The sequence below is a fragment of the Tupaia chinensis genome, unplaced genomic scaffold, assembly GCF_000334495.1.
Source record: "Tupaia chinensis unplaced genomic scaffold, TupChi_1.0 Scaffold000067_1, whole genome shotgun sequence".
Lineage (NCBI taxonomy): Eukaryota > Metazoa > Chordata > Mammalia > Scandentia > Tupaiidae > Tupaia > Tupaia belangeri.
Genome location: NW_006159526.1, coordinates 4,517,252 through 4,538,228, shown reverse-complemented (window position 1 = coordinate 4,538,228; position 20,977 = coordinate 4,517,252). Strand labels below are relative to the sequence as shown.

Below are 20,977 nucleotides of genomic sequence, written 5' to 3'. Positions count from 1 at the left end.
GCCTCCAGGTCTAGGACTCGGACCAGAGTTGGGGCCACGTGGGAATCTGGTGCCTTTAACCACCATGCCACTTGCCAGCCCCAGTAGTATTTTTTTTAAAGAATTATTTTATGGAGACCAGCAGTTAGTGTAATGGCTATGTCGATGGACTCCCACGTAGTCGACCGCAGTTCAAGTCCTGGACCCGGAGGCTTAAACTCATGCCGGGAGTGCGTACGTGCCCAAGATCCCGAGAGGAGAATGAAGGGGAAGGGACTGTGGCATGGCCATTCCCCCTGGGGGGTGATTTCTCGCTTTCTGTCTCTCTGTCTCTCTCTGTCTGGCGAGCGCACGCGCCCTATAGCAAAAACCTCTCAAAAAAAAAAAAAGAAAAAAGAATTATTTTATTTAACTTTATTTATTTATTTATTTACTTATTTTGGAGAGGTTTTCACTATAGGGTGCGTGCACTCGCCAGACAGACAGAGAGAGACAGAGAACAGGCAAGAAAGCACCGCAGGGGCAATGGCCACGCCTGAACCCCTTCTGCTCCGTTTCTTCCTCCTTTTAGGATTTGGGGCACACATGCATGTGTGTCTGGTATGTTTTTCAGGCTTCCAAGTCCAGGACTCAAACCATGCAGTTGGCTATGTGGGATCCAGCTCACATAACCCCCAGATCACAGGCTGACCCGGCTGCTGCCCCTTCCCTTTTAGCCACCCCCCACCCCCCATTCCAGTGCAGCCAACGTCTATAAAGCTATTAAGACTGCCCCTGCTGCCCCTGGGCGTGCGTGGTGGAATCGAGCGTGCCTTGCTGGAGAGGCCGGGAGGTGTGCTGTGGGGAAGAGTGGACTCTGCAGCCAGGGCAGCCAAGTTCCCCTCCTGGCTGCAGCGTGTACCCTCCTCTAAGCAATGTACCCTCTGGTGCCTCAGTCTCCCCACCTGGAAGATGAGGTTACTAGTATATACTATACTGTTTATATTTTTAGTTGGTCCCAAATGAGTTAATATGTGGGAGTTCCAGTGTGCCTTTGATCGATAACGATAGCTACTATTTATCGAGCCTTTGACTTGCACGACTGCTGGGCACAGCCCACTGGCCAGAAGCTGTGCGCCCGGCCACGCCTACCTGCACAGGTGTCGAGGAACTGGTTGCTTCTGTGAAGAGCGGCAGAGGGGGGGGTAGCCACAGCAATCACGCAGACAGAGACGTGATTTTGGCAGGGGGCTCCTGGTTGAGAGGGATGAACACCCCTGGGATCTTCATCCCAGGAGAGGGTGATAACAACCCATCTGAAGTTTGCTTTTTTTTTTTTCTAATGAGAAATATTTTTGCTATGGGGCGCATGCACTCTCCAGGGAGACAGACAGAAAGCGAGAAATTACCCCACAGGGGGGATGGTCACACCACAATCCCTTCTCCTCTATTCTCTTCTCGGATACTTGACATGCATGCACATGCTTCTGCCGTGAGTTTTAAACTGCTGGGTCCAGGACTTGAACCACAGTTGACTATGTGGGAGTCCAGCGACATAACCATTACGCCATGTGCTGGTTCCCCGACCTGAAGTATATAGGGCACATGCTGTGTACAAGAAGCTATTGGCATTTTATCTTCCAACATCCCTGTGGGGTTGGTGGCATGACTACCGTCTCAGAGACCTACTGGATGTTCCCTTCTACGATGGCGGAAGGAGACTCGCAATGAAAGCTCCTTTGTGGGCTTGCTGGGAGGATTCAATTACGTTGAAGAGCTCAGCACATCGTAAAAGTCTGTCACCCAGAGTTGCTAAGACCTGAGCTGTGGCCTTTCTATCTTTCATGAGGTGCTGAGAGCATATGTTTTCTTCTTTTTTTTTTGGAGAGGTTTTTCGCTATAGGGCGCGTGCACTCGCCAGACAGACAGACAGAGACATAGAGACAGAAAGCGAGAAATCACCCCCTAGGGGGGATGGTCACGCCGCAATCCCTTCTCCTCCATTCTCCTCTCGGGATCTTGGGCACGCACGCACACGCGCCCAGCGTGAGTTTTAAGCCACCAGGTCCGGGACGCGAACCGCGGTCGACTACGTGGGAGTCCAGCGACATAGCCATTACGCTAACTGCTGGTTCCCAAGAGAGCATATGTTTTCAAGGCAAAGCAGCTATTGGTAACGGACAGCCCAGGAGACGTGATGAGCACGTGTGTTGGATGTTGTCTTTCCACTCCAGTGTTGGGTTCAAATCTGGCGACTTCCCTCCAAGCAAGGCTGACCAGCCCAGGCTTACCCCCTCTTGCTTTGTTTCATTGCCAGAGGGCACGTGTCCTCACCAGAGAGCCAGAGAGAGGGACAGGGAGTGAGAAAGCAGCCCCCAGTGGAACGTGGTCACACCATAATCCTTTCTCCTCCATTTCTCCATCCTGTCTGGATTTGGGGGCATCCATGCCCGTGCACCTGCTGTGTTTTTCAAGGGACAGGACCAGGATTGGACTGCGGTTGACCATGTGGGATCCAGCTTTCTTAACCCCCAGGCTAAAAGGCTCTGCCCCCTCCCCTTATTTTCAATGAAATGTAGAAAAAAATTTTTTAAATAATAGTGGCAGTAGCTAAGGTATTTTGTTTGTTTGTTTGTTTTTTGAGAGGTTTTCGCTATAGGGCGCGGGTGCTCACCAGACAGAGAGAGACATAGAGACAGAAAGTGAGAAATCACCCCCTGGAGGGATGGTCACGCCGCAATCCCTTCTCCTCCATTCTCCTCTCGGGATCTTGGGCACGCACACACATGCACCTGGCGTGAGTTCTAAGCCACCGGGCCCAGGACGCGAACCGCGGTCGACTACGTGGGAGTCCAGCGCCAGCCATTATGCTAACTGCTGGTTCCCAGGGTTTTTTTTTTTTTTTTTGAGTATTTATTTTATTTATTCATTCATTTATTTTAATTTAACCAGAGAAAGAGAAGGAAGGTGAAAAAGCAAGCCACTAGGTTCGGGACTTGAACCATGGTCAGCCATGTGAGAATGTCCAGCGCTCCAACCACCATACCACCTGCTGGCCCCTAAAATGTAGAAATATTTTAATTTACCTATTATTACAAATTTGTCCCATGAAAGAAAGAGGCAGAGGCATCCCCGACAGGGTCTTCATACCTCCACCTATTAGCCTTTATGACTGGCACACACGCCTAGTGTCCTCAGCATGGTCTCGGGACACGAACCCAGGACATTTCTCATGTGGGCCCTGTTGTATTACTGCTACTCCCTGTCCTCACCCAGGTCTAAGCTTCTTTGGTCTCCTGGCTGCACTGTCTCCAAGGGGTGGTGCATGGAAGACAGCAGGGAAGGCCTCCCCGGCCAGTGCCCACATGTTCGCGCACGCTGCCGTGGGCTCCTGACTGCAGGGGAGGCTGGGAAATGTGGCCAGGCCAGGTGCTGAGCACAGTGGCTATGTGGGCACATGGTCAGAGGCAGATCTCTGATGACAGGTACGCTCCTGTGGGCATCCTGTTCCTGGTGGCCGGCAAGATTGTGGAGATGGAAGACGTGGGGATGCTCTTCGCCAGCCTGGGCAAGTACATCCTGTGCTGTCTGCTGGGCCACGCCATCCACGGGTTCCTGGTGCTGCCCCTCATCTACTTCCTGTTCACCCGCAAAAACCCCTATCGCTTCCTGTGGGGCATCGTGACGCCACTGGCCACCGCCTTTGGGACCTCCTCCAGGTAATTCAGCCGGGGCAGTTTGCAGGCCAAGGGTCATGGGGTGGGCATCGGGTATCTGAAGACTGCTGGAATCTTTTGTTTAGGGACATTGCTCTGGGTACAGGGGCCCTGCTGTCTTGAATATCTCCTAAGGTCCTAGATGTCACCCGTTTTTTCCTTTTCCTTTGTCTTTAAAAAATGTGGAAACCAGTGCCTTAGGGATTTTTCTTCCTTTTTTAGAATTCCCTCCCCACCTGTCACCTCCTCCCTGCCAAGACCAGGCCTGGCCGTGGGGAACTTTTTTTTTTTTTTTTTTGGAGAGATTTTCACTGTAGGGCACGTGCGCTCGCCAGACAGACAGAGAGAGACATAGAGACAGAAAGCGAGAAATCACCCCCCAGGGGGGGATGGTCACGCCGCAATCCCTTCTCCTCCATTCTCCTCTCAGGATCTTGGGCACGCACGCACACGCGCCCGGCGTGAGTTTTAAGCTACCGGGTCCGGGACACGAACCGCGGTCGACTACGTGGGAGTCCAGCGACATAGCCATTAGGCTAACTGCTGGTTCCCGCCGTGGGGAACTTTTACGTTCTCCCCTGGATCCAGCCTCAGGGAGCCTCTTCCACCTCTTCTCCTGAGTATTTCGTCCGTCTTTGCTGGCCCAGTCTCCCCAGGATCTGACCTTTAGGCCACAGCGTAGTAATTCTCAGGTTGTGGCCAGACGTTGCAGAATTTGGGTGTGAACTGTTGCAGGTGTTCTGAGGGTTAGAAGCTTATATATTCTTTCCTCAGGAAGCTCAAGATTCATACATTTTGGAATCCTGGCATTTTATGGGGAGCAGAGGGCTTAGAGGGCTGGAGAGGGCTGTGGGTGGAGCCTGGAGGTGGTGGGCAGGGAAGGGAGAGGAGGAGGAGTTTGGTCAGGTGGGTGGAGCTTTGGCTGGAGATGGCCTGAGTGGGCGGGGCTCGGCAGGCGGGCGGGGCTCGGCAGGCACAGGCGCTGACCCCTCCCTGGGCCCTCGCAGCTCGGCCACGCTACCGCTGATGATGAAGTGCGTGGAGGAGAACAACCGCGTGGCCACGCACATCAGCCGCTTCATCCTGCCCATCGGTGCCACAGTCAACATGGATGGCGCAGCGCTCTTCCAGTGCGTGGCCGCCGTGTTCATTGCTCAGCTCAGCCGGCAATCCCTGGACTTCGTGAAGATCATCACCATCCTGTGAGTGCCCAAGGGCCCGGGCCGCCTGACCCCTGTGGTCTCCCAGTACACAGAGAAGCCATCTGCTGACCTCCCCTCTCCTCCCCTAGGGTCACGGCCACGGCGTCCAGTGTGGGGGCCGCAGGCATCCCTGCCGGAGGTGTCCTCACTCTGACCATCATTCTGGAATCCGTCAGCCTCCCGGTCCACTACATCTCCCTGATCTTGGCTGTGGACTGGCTAGTGTGAGTGTGGGCTTGGGGCCTGGGGGCAGGGAGAGGTACCCTTTTCGGGAGCCCCCTGGGAAAGGAGATGAAGAGGAGTCACTGAGCACCTCTGGGAGGAAGGGGAAAGAAGGGAGGAGTTTTAGAAGGAGAAGGTGGTACCGTGATCATTCCAGTAAGAGGGGGGCTGGTATCTTTGCGATTCCAAGAGGAACCCCAGAAAGGTAGTGACCCTGAGTGGTTCATAGTCAAGGCCATGCCTGCCAGTTAAACCCCAGCTCGTATAGAACTAGTATGACCTTAGGCAAGTACTCAGTCTCCCTGGGTCTCAGTTTCTCCATCTGTGAAATGGGGAGAACGGTCTCTCCTTAGGATGAGATGATTTAATACACTCAGCTCCCTTAGAACGGCACCCAGGAAGTAATGAATGTTACGTGACTGGTCAGTATTGTGATTAAGCTACTAAGAGTATAAAGACTGGACAGGGACCAGCAGTTAGCGTAATGACTATGTCGCTGGACTCCCATGTAGTTGACCGCAGTTTGAGTCCCACACTCGGTGGCTTAAAACTCACACCAGACACGTGTGCATGCGTGCCCAAGATCCCGAGAGGAGAATGGAGAAGGGATTGCGGCGTGGCCATTCCCCCTGGGGGGTGATTTCTCACTTTCTGTCTCTTTGGCTCTCTCTGTCTTTCTGGCAAGCGCATGTGCCCTATACCACAAACCTCTCCAAAAAAAAAAAAAAAAAAAAATTGGACAAAAATTTAGCCTCAAAAGTTAAACATGAGTTACTATGTGTCTCATGAATACCAGACCTGATTATATACCTGAGAGAATGAAATCATAGGTCCACACAGAAACGTGTATACACGTTCCCAGCATTATTCACAGCAGCAAAAAGGTAGAAACAACCCACCAGCCAACCCGTGGACAGAGAACATGTCAGATGGGGCCAGCGGGTGGCATGGTGATTAAGGTAGTAGGCTTCCACATGGCTGACCGTGGTTTGAGTCCCAGACCTAGAGGCCTAAGAATCATGCTGGGCACATGTACATGCATGCCCAAAAATCTCAAAAGAATGGAGCAGGGGCCGGTAGAAGGCTTAGAAGTTGGGGACGCTGGACTCACTTATGGCCGACTGTGGTTCAGGTCCTTGACTTGGTGACTTGCTTTTTCACTTTCTCTCTCTCTCTCTTTATCTGTCTCTCTCTGATCAAAACTAGAAAATAATAATAATAAATAAAATAAAATAAAATAATTTTTTTAAAAAAGAAGAAGAATGGAAGAGAAGGGATTGCAGCATGACTATCCCTGCCGAGTGGAGATTTCTCACTTACCCTTCTCACTGTCTCTCTGGCAAGCACATGTACCCCTTATGCCCTTATGGCAAAAACCTAAAAAAAGAAAAAGACTCGCAAAAGAAAATGATTCAGCAATAAAAAGGGACACGCGTGGGTAAATGCAGACACTATGCAGCACCTTGCGAACTCTTACGTGTGAGAGGCACCGTGTGTGCTTTCATTTATACAGAGTGCCCAGAATAGGCGAATAGAGACGGAAAAGCTTAGTGGTTGCCTAGGGTTTGAGGAGAGGGAGAACTGGGAGATGACGACGTGGTGGGTCTAGAGGGTTATTCTGGGAGTGGTGGAAATATTCTGGGATTGAACAGTGGTGGTGGCTGTGCAAGTCTGAATATGAGGAGTCTTCCAAAAGTCCATGGAAAACACATTTTTTGGAAAAAGCTGCACAGATGTCAAAGTTTTTTTGCATCAAAATAAGCTAGAACTTGAATTCTATTTTCTGCAAATGTTTCAAAGTTCCCTTGTATACAAAAACCACTGAGCTGTACACTTTTTTTTTGGCTATAGGGTGCATGCGCTCGCCAGAAAGACAGAGAGAGACAAAAAGCGAGAAATCACCCCCCAGTGGGGATGACCATGCCGCAATCCCTTCTCCTCCATTCTCCTCTCGGGATCTTGGGCATGCACGCACACGTGCCCAGCGTGAATTTAAGCCACCGGGTCCGGGGCTCGAACCACAGTCTACTACATGGGAGTTTAGCGACATAGTCATTACGCTAACTGCTGGTCCCTGAGCTGTACACTTTTAAATGGTGACTATTATGCTGTGTGAACTGTGAATTTTCCCTCAAATTTAACAAACAGCATGTACACGGCCAGTCAATGGTGTGGCGGCTGGATCCCACATGCCCAACTGTGTGGTTCAAGTCCTGGATTGGCAGTTTGAGAAACATGCTGGGCGTGTGTCCATTTGTGCCCAAAATCCTGAGGAGAAGGGATTGTGGTGTGGCCATCCCCCTTGGGTGTGCTTTCTCACTTTCCCTCTCTCTCTTGGTCTCTGGGGGGCACATATGCCTCATAGCAAAAATTACGAAACCAGACAAACAGAAAAAAAAAAAGAAAACAAAATAGCACATATACCAAAATGTATAAAGAAGGAAAATGAGATCCTCCGGGTTCTAGAGAGGATAAAGGCCTGGGGGAGAGCCTCAGTATTTTGTTTCGTTTGTTTGTTTAAGAGAGAGATTTTTGGGTTATAGGGCACATGTGCTCATCAGAGAGACAGGAGAATCATCCCCTGGGGGGATGGCTATACCCCAGTCCCTTTTCCATTCTCCTCTCAGGATTTTGGGCACTCGCTCACACGTGCCTGGCCTGAGGTTTAAGTCACCCAGTCCAGGACTTGAACCCTGATTGACTACGTGAGAGCCCAGTGACATAACCATTACACTGTCTGCTGGTCCCAAACTTCAGTATTTTACGGAGGAAATGGAAGGGTGGGTGGATGGGTCTTTGGGGGCCCTCGTTGCAGGGAGGGATGACTTTTTGAGTTCTGGAAGGAACAAGTTTTGTGTGCTGTTGGAAAAAGGGCCATTCGGGGCTGCTCCGTGGTACAGGGAAATATCCTGCTGACGAGAAGCTGAGTGCCATGTGGTGACCGCGGTTTGAGTCTCTAGCCCAGTCAGCCTGAAATGCACATGGCGTACACATGAGTGTTTGGATCCTAATGGGCTGGGGATGGGAGGAACGGGACCACGGTGTGAGCAGGATTCCATGGAGGGTGCTCCTCTCTCACTCTTCTGCGAGTGAGCACCCACTCTATCATGAATTTAAAACAAAATAGAAAGTCACTTGGGGTCCATGGGGGTTGGAGGAGGAGATCTATGGGGTTTGAATGCCAAGAAGTGTAAATGGTACTTTAGGATTCCAGGGGAAAGATGGGAAGGATGGGATTTGTGGGGTCCGGGATGAAGAGGTCTTTGAGGTCCTAGGAGGAAAGGCTATCGGGGATCCTGGGGAGATGGAGGGGTGAGCTTTGGGGCCCAGAGCAATAGGACTGGCTCCCATGAAGGAGGTGGGATGGCCTTGGCCCCTTCTTCCCCTCTTCCCACTCACCTTCCTGGCCCTCCTCCTTTAGGGACCGGTCCTGTACCGTCCTCAACGTGGAAGGCGATGCTTTTGGGGCAGGGCTCCTCCAAAATTATGTGGATCGGAAGGAGTCGCAGAGCGCGGTGCCTGAGTTGAGCCACGTGAAGAGTGAGATGCCCTTGGACCCAATGCCCGTGCCCTCCGAAGAAGGGAACCCCCTCCTCAAACACTCTCGGGGCCCTGCCGGGGATGCCGCCATCTGTGAGAAGGAATCCGTCATGTGAACCGCAGCAAGGACCCTGGGGTTGTTGGGTGAATGGACACACGCTGGCCACACACTCCCCCTCAGGCCGGCGATCCTGGAGGCCTCGCCCCCCCAACTGTGTACATGGTATGTCTCCCCATCCTCGCCAAGTTCCAGCCCGAGGCAAGGAAAAGCAAAATGGGGAAATAATATCTTACAGCCCCCGTCTCCACCCAGGACCTGCCTGGCCCTCCCTGGGACCCAGGGCACCACAGACAACTTGAACTCCAACACGATGCTGGTTATTTTGATGGTGTGGCTGTGTGTGTGTGTGTACGTGTGTGCATGCGTGTGTGCGTGTTCTGTGACCCCCTGCTCTCCACGGTACGCCTCACCCTGTCCGCAGGCCCTCTGTTCCCTCCACAGTAACAGACACACTCCCAGGAACCTTGGAGGGGTGGCCGAGGACGAGAGCTGCTCTCACTCCAGAGGACAATTTTTAGCAATAAAATTGAGTATCAGGGACCAGCAGGTGGCATGGTGGTTAAGGTGCTGGACTCCCACATGGCTGACCACGGTTCAAGTCCTGGACCTGGTGGTTTGCTTTCTCCCTTTTCTTCTGTTTCTCTGTCTCTCTCTAGTCAAATTGAAATAAGTGAATGAATAAATAAAATAAAATAAGTATTTTTAAAAAATAAACAAATGAATAAAATTGAGCCATAAGTATATTTAACCAGGCATTCTTAAGAATTGGACTGAAGGGGCCAGCAGGTGACATAGTGATTAAGGTGGTAGACTCCCACATGCCTAACCCCTGTTCAAATCCTGCATCTAATAGCTTGAAACACTCCAGGTGCATGTGCATATGTGCATAGAATCCTGAGAAAAGAATGGAGGAGAAGGGATTGTGGTGTGGCTATCCCCCTGAGAGGTGATTTCTTGTTTTCTATCTCTCTGTCTCTGTCTCTCTGGTGAGCACACATGCCCTATACAAAAATCTCTTTAAAAAAAAAATTTGAAAGCAGGGTCACCAAGTTGCTTGGAAAACCTACTGGGTACATGTGTATGTGTGTCTAGAACCCTGGAAGGGAGAAGGGACTGTGGCCTGACTGCCCCATGGTGGGGTGCTCTTTGGTGAGTGCAACTTCTGCTGGCAAATTAAAAACAAATACCATGGGTCCAGCAGGTGGCCTGGTGGTTAAGGGCGCTAGACACCCACATGACCAACCGCAGTTCAAGTCCCAGACCTGCCTGGTGCTTACTTTCTCTCTCTCTCTCTCTCTCATTCTATCCCTCTTTGGTCAAATTAAAATAAATAAATAAATGGATAAATAAAGTTATATAAAAATAATTCTTTAAAAGAACAAAATAACAAATACCATGGAGCCCAGCCTGCTGGCACAGTCAGTAGCAGACTGCACTGCAGAGCTGAAGGCCATGCGGTCTGCTGTGGGTTGATCCCGGTGTACTTCAGAACATGTGCATGTGTGCCCACAATCCTGAAAAGCTGGTCAGGGAAAGCGCACAGTGTGACCACACCCTGTCTAGGGTGTCTCTCCCCTCATGCACACATCCATATGACCGTGAATGAAATAAATAGATCTTTTTTAAAAATTGGAAACCGCAAGACACTGCTACCCATCTGTTATCAAGAGAATGGCTAGAAAATGGGGCTGAGTGGAGGCAGAGCAGCGAAGACCCACATGGGCAGCTCTGGGTTGGTGTCTCACAGCCTCCCTGAGGGCACTGGGCATGCGTGTGCCCATGATCTGGAGCTGGCTGGGTTCAGTTGTGCCACCGGGACTCTGTTGGGGGCTTTTCTCTTGCTCTTTCTCATGGGCGAAATAAACTTTTTCTTTTTTAAAAAAATTATTTTATTTAACTTTATTTATTTATTTTAATTTGACCAGAGAGGGACAGAGTGAGACAGAGAAGGAAAGTGAGAACACAGGCCACTAGGTCCGAGACTCAAACCACGGTTTGTCATGTGGGAGTCCGGGGCCCTTAACCACCACGCCACCTGCTGGCCCGAGAAATAAACTTTTTTAAAAAATGGCTAAGGAGCCAGCAGGTGGCGTGGTGGTTAAGGTGCTGGATTCCCATGTGGCTGACCGTGGTTTCCATCCTGGACCTGGCGGCTTGAAACAAGTCAGGTGCCCGCGCATGCGCCCAACATCCCAAGAGAGGGGAGGAGAAGGGATTGCAGTGCAGCCGTCCTCCCTGGGGGCGATTTCTCACTTTCTCTCTCTGTCTCTGTCTCCAGCAAGCACATGCACCCTACAGCAAAAATAGCTTAAAAAAAAAGAATGGCTAAAACAAAATTCCAAATGCCGATGAAGATGAGCACGTGGAATCTCGGACACTGCCATAGGAATAAAAATGGTCCCGTCACTTCAGACCAAAGTCGGACTGGACTTGCAAGCAGCTTAGCAGTCACACTCCTGAAGGTTTATGCAAACGAAGTGAAAACAGTATATTCACACAAAAGCCTATTCACAAAATACAGCTAGTTTATTTGTTCGTTTGTTTTGCTAGGGCACATGCACTTCAGAGAGAGACAGAAAGAAAAGGTGAGAAATCACCTCAGGGGGTTGGGCACGCCACAATCCCTCGTTTGTTTTCTTGTGCACATGCCCAGTGTGATTTTTTCTTTTTTTTTAAAAAAAGAATTATTTAATGTTATTTATTCATTTATTTTAATTTGACCAGAGAAAGACAGATATACAGAGAGGAGAAAAGTGAGGAAGCAAGCCATCAGGTCTGGGACTTAAACCACGGTCAGCCATATGGGAGTGTCGAGCGCCTTAACCACCAAGCCACTTGCTGATCCCTTCCCCCCCTTTTTAAATAGAATTTTTTTTTTTTTTGGGGGGGGGGTAAATTTGGTATAGAGCATGCTCTCCAGAGAGAGAAAAAAAGCGAGCTGCCAGGTCCAGGATTCCAACCGTGGTCGGCCATGTGGGAGTCCAATGCCTGCCTTAGTCACCATGCCACCTGCTGGCCTCCCTGCATGATTTTCAAGCTGCCAGGTCTGAGAGTCAAACCATGAAACTGTCCATGTGGGATCCAACACCTTAACCACCACACCACCTGCTGGCCCCTACAGCTGTTTTATTGTCACCAAGCTTTGGGAGCAAATCCGCTGGGTACACTGCTCCCTCCATGCAGTGGAGACGACCCCACGAAGAGAAAGTAAATGTTGATAAACCTGCAGCAGGGATGCAGCACAGGTCGTTCGCTGAAGGAACCCTGGAGCAAAGACTCCCTACGGTGGAGTTCCATGTATTTAGTTCTCTATTTATTAATTTGCCAGAGGGTGCCTTTCCTCACCAGAGGAGAGAGACACGGAGGAGCGTGTACTCTCCGTGTGGCGTGGCCATGCCGCCATCCCCTTCCTACATTTCCCTCCCCTTTTGGGATTTTGGGCGCACATGTACACACGTCCGGCATGTTTCTCTTTCTTTTTCTTTTTCTTTTTCTTTTTTATTTTTGTTTTTTGAGAAGTTTTTGCTATAGTGTGCAGACGCTCACCATAGAGACAGAGACAGAGAGACAGACAGTGAGAAATCACCCCCTAGGAGGATGGCCAGGCTGCAATCCCTTCTCCTCTCGGGATCTTGGGCACGCACACACACGTGCCTGGAGTGAGATTAAGCCATCAGGTCCAGGACTCGAACCGTGGTCGACTATGTGGGAGTCCAGCAACATAGCCATTACACCGTCTGCTGGTCCCACCCAGCATGTTTTTCGAGTCACTGGATTTGAGACTAACTGCACTGTCACCATGTGGAATCCAGCTAACTTTTTTTTTTTTTGTAGCTTTTTCTTTTTTTTGGAGAGTTTCTTTCTTTTTTTTTTTTTTTTCTTTGCTATAGAGCATGTGCACTCTCCAGAAAGACAAGACAAAGAGACAGAAAGTGGGAAATCGCCCCCCAAGAGGGATGGCCACGCCACAATCCCTTTTCCATTCTCCTCTCAGGATCTTGGGCATGCACGCACACACGCCTGGCATGAGTTTAAGCCACCGGGTCTGGGACTTGAACCGTGGTCTACTACATGGGAGTCCAGTGATGTAGCCATTACACCAACTGCTGGTCCCGTGATCCAGCTATCTTAATCACGATACGATACTCTAGCTTGTTCCTTATTTATTTCTTTATTTTAAAATAATTTAAAATTTAATTTATTATTATTACTTAATTTGCTATAGAGTATGTGTGCTCACCAGAGAGGAAGAGAGAAAGTGAGGAAGTAAAGTATCGGGTTTGGGACTCAAACTGCAGCCAACCATGTGGCAGTCCAGCGCCTTAACCACCACGCTACCTTCTTTCCCCACCTTTATTTTTTAATTGCCAGAGACCATGTATTGGGTTGTCGTAAAAGTCGTGACATTTTTTTTGTACAGAAAAACAGAAAAATACATCCCGACTTTTCCAGCAACTTAATGTATTTGCCAGAGAGCCAGAGAAGGGAGAGGGGAAGCACCTCCTCAGTGGAGCGCAGTCATGCTGGAATCCTGTCTCTCTCTCCACCCTGTCAGAATTTGGGGTACACAGGGACACGTGCTTGGTGTGTTTTTTTTTTTCAAGCTGCTAGGGCCATGGGCAGCCACTTGGGATCCAGAACTCTTAACCTTAGACTACTGCACCATTGATAAGAAAGTCTGCAGCATGCTGGGGCCCGCAGTTGGTGCCATGGCTATTTTCAAGCCACTGGATCTGGGACTTGAACTGTGGTCATCCATGTGGGAATTCAGTGCCTTAACCACCATGCTACCCTCTGGCCCCATTGCTCTGTGTATTTCCCAGTTAAGATCTTTGTATAACTTCCGGTAAGAAACTCATCTTCCATTGTAACCACCTACACAGATGCAGGTATCCGTTGATATCACGTAGTCCCAATAATGACTCGCGTTTTTTTTCCTATTAAAGAAAGAAAGAAAGCTCTGCTATTTGAATCAAAAACCTGGTGTGGGATCGTGTGAGTCGGGAGCACGGATTGTGTTGCTGCGACTGCTCCTCTGTGCTGCAGGGATCCCGTCTTCTGTGTGTGTTGAAGCGGGTTAGACATGGTCGCTGGCCTCTCCCTTTCCAAGGTCCCTGCGCTGGCTTCTGCCAGGTGCCTGGAGGCACCACCAACTTGAGTGCAATTATAGATACTATCTGGGGTGTCCTCAGCGTCTGTAGTTGAACCCTTGATCCTCGCAGTGTGGAAGGAAAAGGCAATTCATGCCTGATGCTGTGCAGTCATCGCAGCAAACACAGCCACTAGTGGGTTCTCCACATGTTGAATAATTAAGTAATTGCCTCTGAAAAAAAAACCAAAAAACAAACAAACAAAAACCTTGTCAGAGGCTGCGTGTGTTGCCAGAGAGAGGCCCAGAGAGAGGGAGAAGGCATCCACAGCACAGTGGGCCTGGTTATGCTGCAAGCCGTTCTCCTCTCTACCTGCTGGGATTTGGGTACACACAGGCCTGGTTTTTCAAGATGTCGAGGCTGTGACTCAGTCAGCCATGGAGGATCTGGTTTCCTGACCGCTAGGCTATGGGTCCCGCCCAGGTAATCCATGTTTTAAATGCTCTCTATTGGGACCAGTGGATGGCGTGATGGCTATGTCGCTGGACTCTCGTGTAGTCGACCACAGTTTGAGTCCTAGACCCGGTGGCTTAAACTCACGCCGGGCGCGTGGGTGTTCTTGCCCAAGATCCCGAGAGGAAACTGGAGAAGGGATGGCGGCGTGGCCATCCTCCCTGAGGAGGTGATTTCTCGCTTTCTGTCTCTCTGTTTCTCTCTGTCTTTCTAGCGAGCACATGCGCCCTATAGCAAAAACCTTCTCCCAAAAAAGAAAAAAAAAAAAAGGAGTTACACAAATGAAATTGTTCTCCTGGGCCATCTCTCCCAGTGCATAGCACACGCGCAGTTCTGGGAGTCGAACCCATGGAAATGATTTGTGTAAGCAAAACAAGAAAGATGCTATTTGTTTCTCATTACGTAAACATCACCTGACCTCAACTAATCAACCTACTTATTAAAAAAATTCAACTGTGACCAGAAACACCCGCTAATTGCTTCGGTGTCATTGTCGGTGTCATTGTCGTCCTTCTCATATCTGCATAACCGAGGAAAGACTGAAAACCAGCAGGGCAGGCAGCCCAGGCGCCAAGGCCGGCCAGGGCTCTTGCTAGGAAATGGTGGCTGGTCGAACTAGGTCTCAAAAGCATGAAAGGAATTAAAAGGTCTTACTTAAGTCCAAGAGAATTTCCCAGAAGATGGCGGGCCACTAGATCCCCCGCCCCGTCGGTGGCAGCCCTTGAAGGTGCAAGGCCGAGGAGCTAGTGACTCCGTGGAACGACAGGCACAGAGAATGCGCGGGAAGATGGCTGCGGGGTCTGTCCTGTTGGTCCCCTGCTGGTTTCCGGAGTCCTCCGATGTAGAGAGGGGAGTGAGAGGGAGCCTGGCCACCACTCTCCTGCCAAGTGTGGGGCTGAACATCGCCATGGGGGTGGGGAAGCGAAAGCAGTAGCAAACGTGGGTTTCTGGATTTCCTCGGAACCATCCCATTGAAGCATCGACAGGTCCCGGTTGTCATTCTTCGGCTCCTCTTCTTGCCTCTGTTTCCCTTTTCCGTTGCCAACAGCTGACTCTGCTATTGTTCCCTTCTCTTCCTATTTTTTTTTTAATTTTTAGAACTATTTATTTCATTGTATTTATCATTATTATTTGACCACAGAGAGACAGAGAGAAAGATAGAGAAAGACATGAGAAGGCAAGTGAGAAAGCAAGCTGCCAGGTCTGAGACTCGAACCACGGTCGGCCATGTGGGAGTCCGGCACCTTAACTGAGCACACACCATCTGCCAGCCCCTCTTTTGCAGTTTCTTACTCTGCTTTCCCACTTCTGCTTTCAGTCTCTTGTCTGTCCTGTAAACCAGGACCCAGGTTATCCCTCGGCCAGCAGGGCCGTGCACACCAGGAAAACCAGGAGGGACGTGTCCGCAAATGTGGAGCTCTCCCTGTGCACCTCCCTCCCTGCACTCCCGCCTGCCCTTCAGATCCAAGGACAGTCCCCCCGATTCTTTCTTTCTTTTTTTTTTTTAAGTTTTTTTCTAGGGTGTGTGTTTGCTGGAGAGAGACGGGAAGGGAAGGTGAGAAATCACCCCCCAGGGGGATGGCCATGCTGCAATCCCTTCCCCATTCTCCCCTGAGGATTTGGGGCATACATGCACACACACCCAGCATGTCAGCCAGTTCCTCTTAGTTCAATCCCTATTTTATTGTATTTATTTAATTTTTTAAAAATTGTTTTTAGGTGTTTTTTTGCTATAGGGCATGCTCACTCATTGGAGAGACACAGAGAGAGAAAGACAGAAAACAAGAAATCGTTCCCCAGGGAGGATGGCCATGCCACAGTCCCTTCTCCTCCATTCTCCTCTCAGGATTTTGGGCATGCACACACATATGCCTGGTGAGAATTTTAAGCCACCAGGTCCAAGACTCAAACCATGGTCGACTACGTGAGAGTCCAGTGATGTAACATTACACCATCTGCTGGTCCCTAGTTTTTGAATTTTAATTGTCAAAAGCGACAGACACCGAGAGAAGGAGATAGAGAAAGTGCCCCTTCATTGGCGTGTGGTCACGTCCCAATCCCTGCTCCATCTCTCCATCCTTCCAGGATTTGCGGCACATGTGTACACATGCCTGGTGTGTTTTTCAAGCTTCCAGAGTTGGGATTTAAACCATAGTCAGCCATGTGGGATTCAGCTCTCTTAACCACTGAGGTAGGGATCTGAGACTCGAACCACGGTCGGCCATGTGGGAGTCCGGCACCTTAACTGAGCACACACCATCTGCCAGCCCCTCTTTTGCAGTTTCTTACTCTGCTTTCCCACTTCTGCTTTCAGTCTCTTGTCTGTCCTGTAAACCAGGACCCAGGTTATCCCTCGGCCAGCAGGGCCGTGCACACCAGGAAAACCAGGAGGGACGTGTCCGCAAATGTGGAGCTCTCCCTGTGCACCTCCCTCCCTGCACTCCCGCCTGCCCTTCAGATCCAAGGACAGTCCCCCCGATTCTTTCTTTCTTTTTTTTTTTTAAGTTTTTTTCTAGGGTGTGTGTTTGCTGGAGAGAGACGGGAAGGGAAGGTGAGAAATCACCCCCCAGGGGGATGGCCATGCTGCAATCCCTTCCCCATTCTCCCCTGAGGATTTGGGGCATACATGCACACACACCCAGCATGTCAGCCAGTTCCTCTTAGTTCAATCCCTATTTTATTGTATTTATTTAATTTTTTAAAAATTGTTTTTAGGTGTTTTTTTGCTATAGGGCATGCTCACTCATTGGAGAGACACAGAGAGAGAAAGACAGAAAACAAGAAATCGTTCCCCAGGGAGGATGGCCATGCCACAGTCCCTTCTCCTCCATTCTCCTCTCAGGATTTTGGGCATGCACACACATATGCCTGGTGAGAATTTTAAGCCACCAGGTCCAAGACTCAAACCATGGTCGACTACGTGAGAGTCCAGTGATGTAACATTACACCATCTGCTGGTCCCTAGTTTTTGAATTTTAATTGTCAAAAGCGACAGACACCGAGAGAAGGAGATAGAGAAAGTGCCCCTTCATTGGCGTGTGGTCACGTCCCAATCCCTGCTCCATCTCTCCATCCTTCCAGGATTTGCGGCACATGTGTACACATGCCTGGTGTGTTTTTCAAGCTTCCAGAGTTGGGATTTAAACCATAGTCAGCCATGTGGGATTCAGCTCTCTTAACCACTGAGGTAGGGACCCAGTTCTACATAGTTTAATCACCTTCAATAATTCGCTTTTTTAAAAATTATTTATTTATTTAACCATTCATTCATTTTTTTAAAAATTTGACCAGAGTTAGACACAGAGAGAGAGAGAGAGGGGGGAAGTGAGAAAGCGAGCCACCAAGTCCAGGACTTGAACCGTGGTCGGCCATGTGGGAGTGTCCAGCACCTTAACCACCATGCCACCTGCTGGTCCCTGCTTATTTTTTTTTATATACGTTTTCGCTATAGGGTGCGTGTGCTTGCCAGACAGAGAGAGACAGAGAGACAGAAAGCGAGAAATCACCCCCCAGGGGGGATGGTCATGTCACAATCCCTTCTCCATTCTCCTCTCGGGATCTTGGGCACGCATGCACACGCGCCCGGCCTGAATTTTAAGCCACCGGGTCCGGGACGCGAACCGTGTTCGACTACGTGGGAGTCCAGCGACATAGCCATTATGCTAACTGCTGGTTCCCAATAATTCGCTTATTTATTATGGTTCTTGCTTACTGCCTGGTCCAGTAAAAGGCACACTCCAGAGAGCCCTGTTTGTCTTACCCAGAGCACAAGCACAGGCCCTCACACACGCACATAGTAGGTGTTCAATAAGTATCTTTTTTTGGAGAGGTTTTTGCTATAGGGCACGTGCACTCGTCAGAAAAACGGAGAGAGACAGAGAGATAGAAAGTGAGAAATTCCCTCACCCCCCAGGGGGATGGCCACGCAGCAATCCCTTCTCCATTCTCCTCTTGGGAGCTTGGGCACGCTCACACGTGCCCGGTTTGAGTTTAAGCCACCGGGTCCGGGACTCGAACCGCGGTCGACTACGTGGGAGTCCAGTGACATAGCCATTATGCCAACTGCTGATCCCAGTGCTCAACAAGTATTTGCTGAGTGAATGAATACATCGGCTCCAGCTACACAGATGCCTGGCTATAAGAGGCGGATTCCGGGGTCAGCAGATGGCATCGTAGTTACATCACCGGACTCCCGCATGGCCGACTGCAGCTCGAGTCCTGGACCCAGTCGCTTAAGGATCGTGCCAGATAAGTGTGCATGTGCGCCCGAGATCCCGGGAGGAGAAAGAGAAGAGATTGCGGTGTGCCATCCTCCCTGGGGGGATTTCTCACTGTCCCTCTCACTGTGTCTGTCTCTCTCTCTGGTGAACACATGCACCCTGAGGCAAAAAACCTTCAAAATAAAAAATAAAAGAATCTGGTTCCATCCTGTTTCTGCCACTGCTGGCTATGTGACCTTGGCGGAGAGCTGCCAAGTCTCCCTGCTGGCGACAATAGCTCTGTTATTGCTTCACCTCAAAGCCGCAGGGGAAGGTTGCATCAGCACAGGGGAGAGCGCACCTGGACTGCCACTCCCTCGGCCCAGCTCCCACCTTTTCTGTCTCCATTTCCCTGCTTGTCCGGGCGTCTTTTTTTTTTTTTTTTTTTTAAGTTTATTTATTTGCTTATTTTTCCATGAGAGATAGACACGGCGGGGAGGGGAGGACCCAGCAGGGTTTTCACATCATGATCTACCCAGTCTCGGGCAGCCAGGGTCATGGCACGTGCATGAAGCCAGGTGTGGACGGGGAGATTGTGGATGCAAACTCGGGACCTTCCCATGGGGCTGCAGTGTCCTGGAGCATTGTGTCACTGCTGTCTCACTGTGGCTGGCCTCCTCTTGTTTGTTAGGAGGAGTGTGGCAGGACCAGCAGTTGGCGTAATGGCTATGTCACTGGACTCCCGTGTGGGCAACTATGGTTCGAGTCACGGACCTGGTGGCTTAAACTCACCGGGTGCATGTGCGTGCGTGCCCAAGATCTTGGGGGGAGAACGGGGGGGAAGGGATTGCGGCGTGGCCATCCCCCCTGGGGGGTGATTTCTCGCTTTCTATCTCTCAGTCTTTCTGGCGAGCACAAGTGCCCTATAGCAAAAACTTCTCAAAAAAAAAAGGAGGAGCCTGGCTTTGGAGGAAGGGCCTGACAGGCCCTGGAGTGGGCTTGGATCTGGTTGTAGGCTCGGAGCAGCAGAACGGGGCGGGGAGATGGATCATGAAGCAGGCCCGCTAGGATGCAGGAGTGAACCTCAGACCTGTGTCCCAGGCTGTTTGGGCAAGGGATTATTATTATTATTATTATTATTTATACACACAGGGTTCATGTGCTCGCTGGAAAGAGAGGGCTCCTGAGAGGTGGCCACTCCATAATCTCGTCTCCATTTATTATTTCATTTGAACTTTTTTAGATTTCTGCCATCGGACACATGAGGCAGACAGAGAGAGAGGAAAGTGAAAAATCACCCCCCTAGGGGAGATGGCCACGCTGCGACCCCTTCTCCTTGGGGTTCTGAGCACACACACATGCGCCTGGCGTGATTTTTAAGCTGCCGGGTCTCGGACGTGAACCGCAGTCGACTCGGTGGGATCCAGCCTCCTAGCCGGCAGTTAGAGGTTAAGTGGTGCCGAGGCTTTGGGGTTGGCTGTTCCGGGCCGGCGATTGGCAGGGACTTTCCTGTGTCCCCGGGTCGCGAGTCTGTGGGGCAGCCATTCTGCACGTCTATAGCTTCTGTTCTCGTTCCTCGAGGACCTGAACTCCCTTCGGGGTGACTTGAGGTCAGCTGTGGTTTCTCTGCACATACAGGCCGCAGGAAGTCCCCACAGCCACGCTGAGCACCCGCCAACCCCGTCTGGACTGGCGTTAGTTTCCCATGTAGTGCCGGGACAGAGAGAGAGAGAGAGAGAGAGAGAGAGAGAGAGAGAGAGAGAGAGGGAAATTTCAAGCCACCAGGTCTGGGACTTGAACCATAGTCAGCCGTGTGGGAGTGTCCAGCCCCTTAGCCACCACGCCATCTGCTGGTCCAAACATCTGGGGACTTTTTGTTGGTGATTTTGCTGTCTAAAATGACCCTGAGAAGACTATACTTTAGGGGATCATTTCTTTCTTTCTTTTTCCCCCCAGAGATTTTTGCTATAGGGCATTCGCTCTCTCCAGAGAGACAGAGACAGAAAGTGAGAAGTGACTCCCCACGGGGAATGGCCACACCCAATCTGCTCTTCACCACTCTCCTCTCAGAATTTTGGGCACATACACATGCCCTTGGCACGAGTTTCAAGCACCAGGTCCAAGACTCGAACTGTAGCTGACCATGTGGGAGTCCAGGGCCTTAACTATTTTGCTACCTGCTGCCCCACTGTGTTCCTTTCCTTTCTTGTTTTAATTGGCCAGAGGAGACAGAGAGAGACACCACCCCATGAGGGATGGCCATGCCGCAATCCCCTCTCCTCCATCTCTCCCTCCTTTTGGGATTTTGCACACATGCGTCCAGCCATGTATGGAGATCATTTCTTTCCTTTTTATTATTTAAAGAATTATTTTATTTATCTTTATTTAGTTATTTTAATTTGACCAGAGAGCAACAGAGTCAGAGAGAGAAGGAAAGTGAGAAAGCAAGCTGCCAGGTCCAGGGCTGGACCATATG

The 20,977-nt window shown here is 50.3% G+C and overlaps 1 protein-coding gene across 1 annotated transcript in view; it reads left to right on the top strand.

Moving 5' to 3' along the window:
- The window catches only part of SLC1A5 (solute carrier family 1 member 5), a gene marked incomplete at its 5' end in the record, with an annotated part of 17,876 nt that extends 7,999 nt beyond the window's left edge, over positions 1–9,877 (top strand). The window contains 4 exon segments of the mRNA XM_006142111.3: positions 3,444–3,677; positions 4,682–4,876; positions 4,966–5,100; positions 8,520–9,877. Of these exon segments, the coding sequence (XP_006142173.2) occupies positions 3,444–3,677; positions 4,682–4,876; positions 4,966–5,100; positions 8,520–8,754 (799 nt within the window).
- Between the last annotated feature and the right edge of the window lie 11,100 nt (positions 9,878–20,977).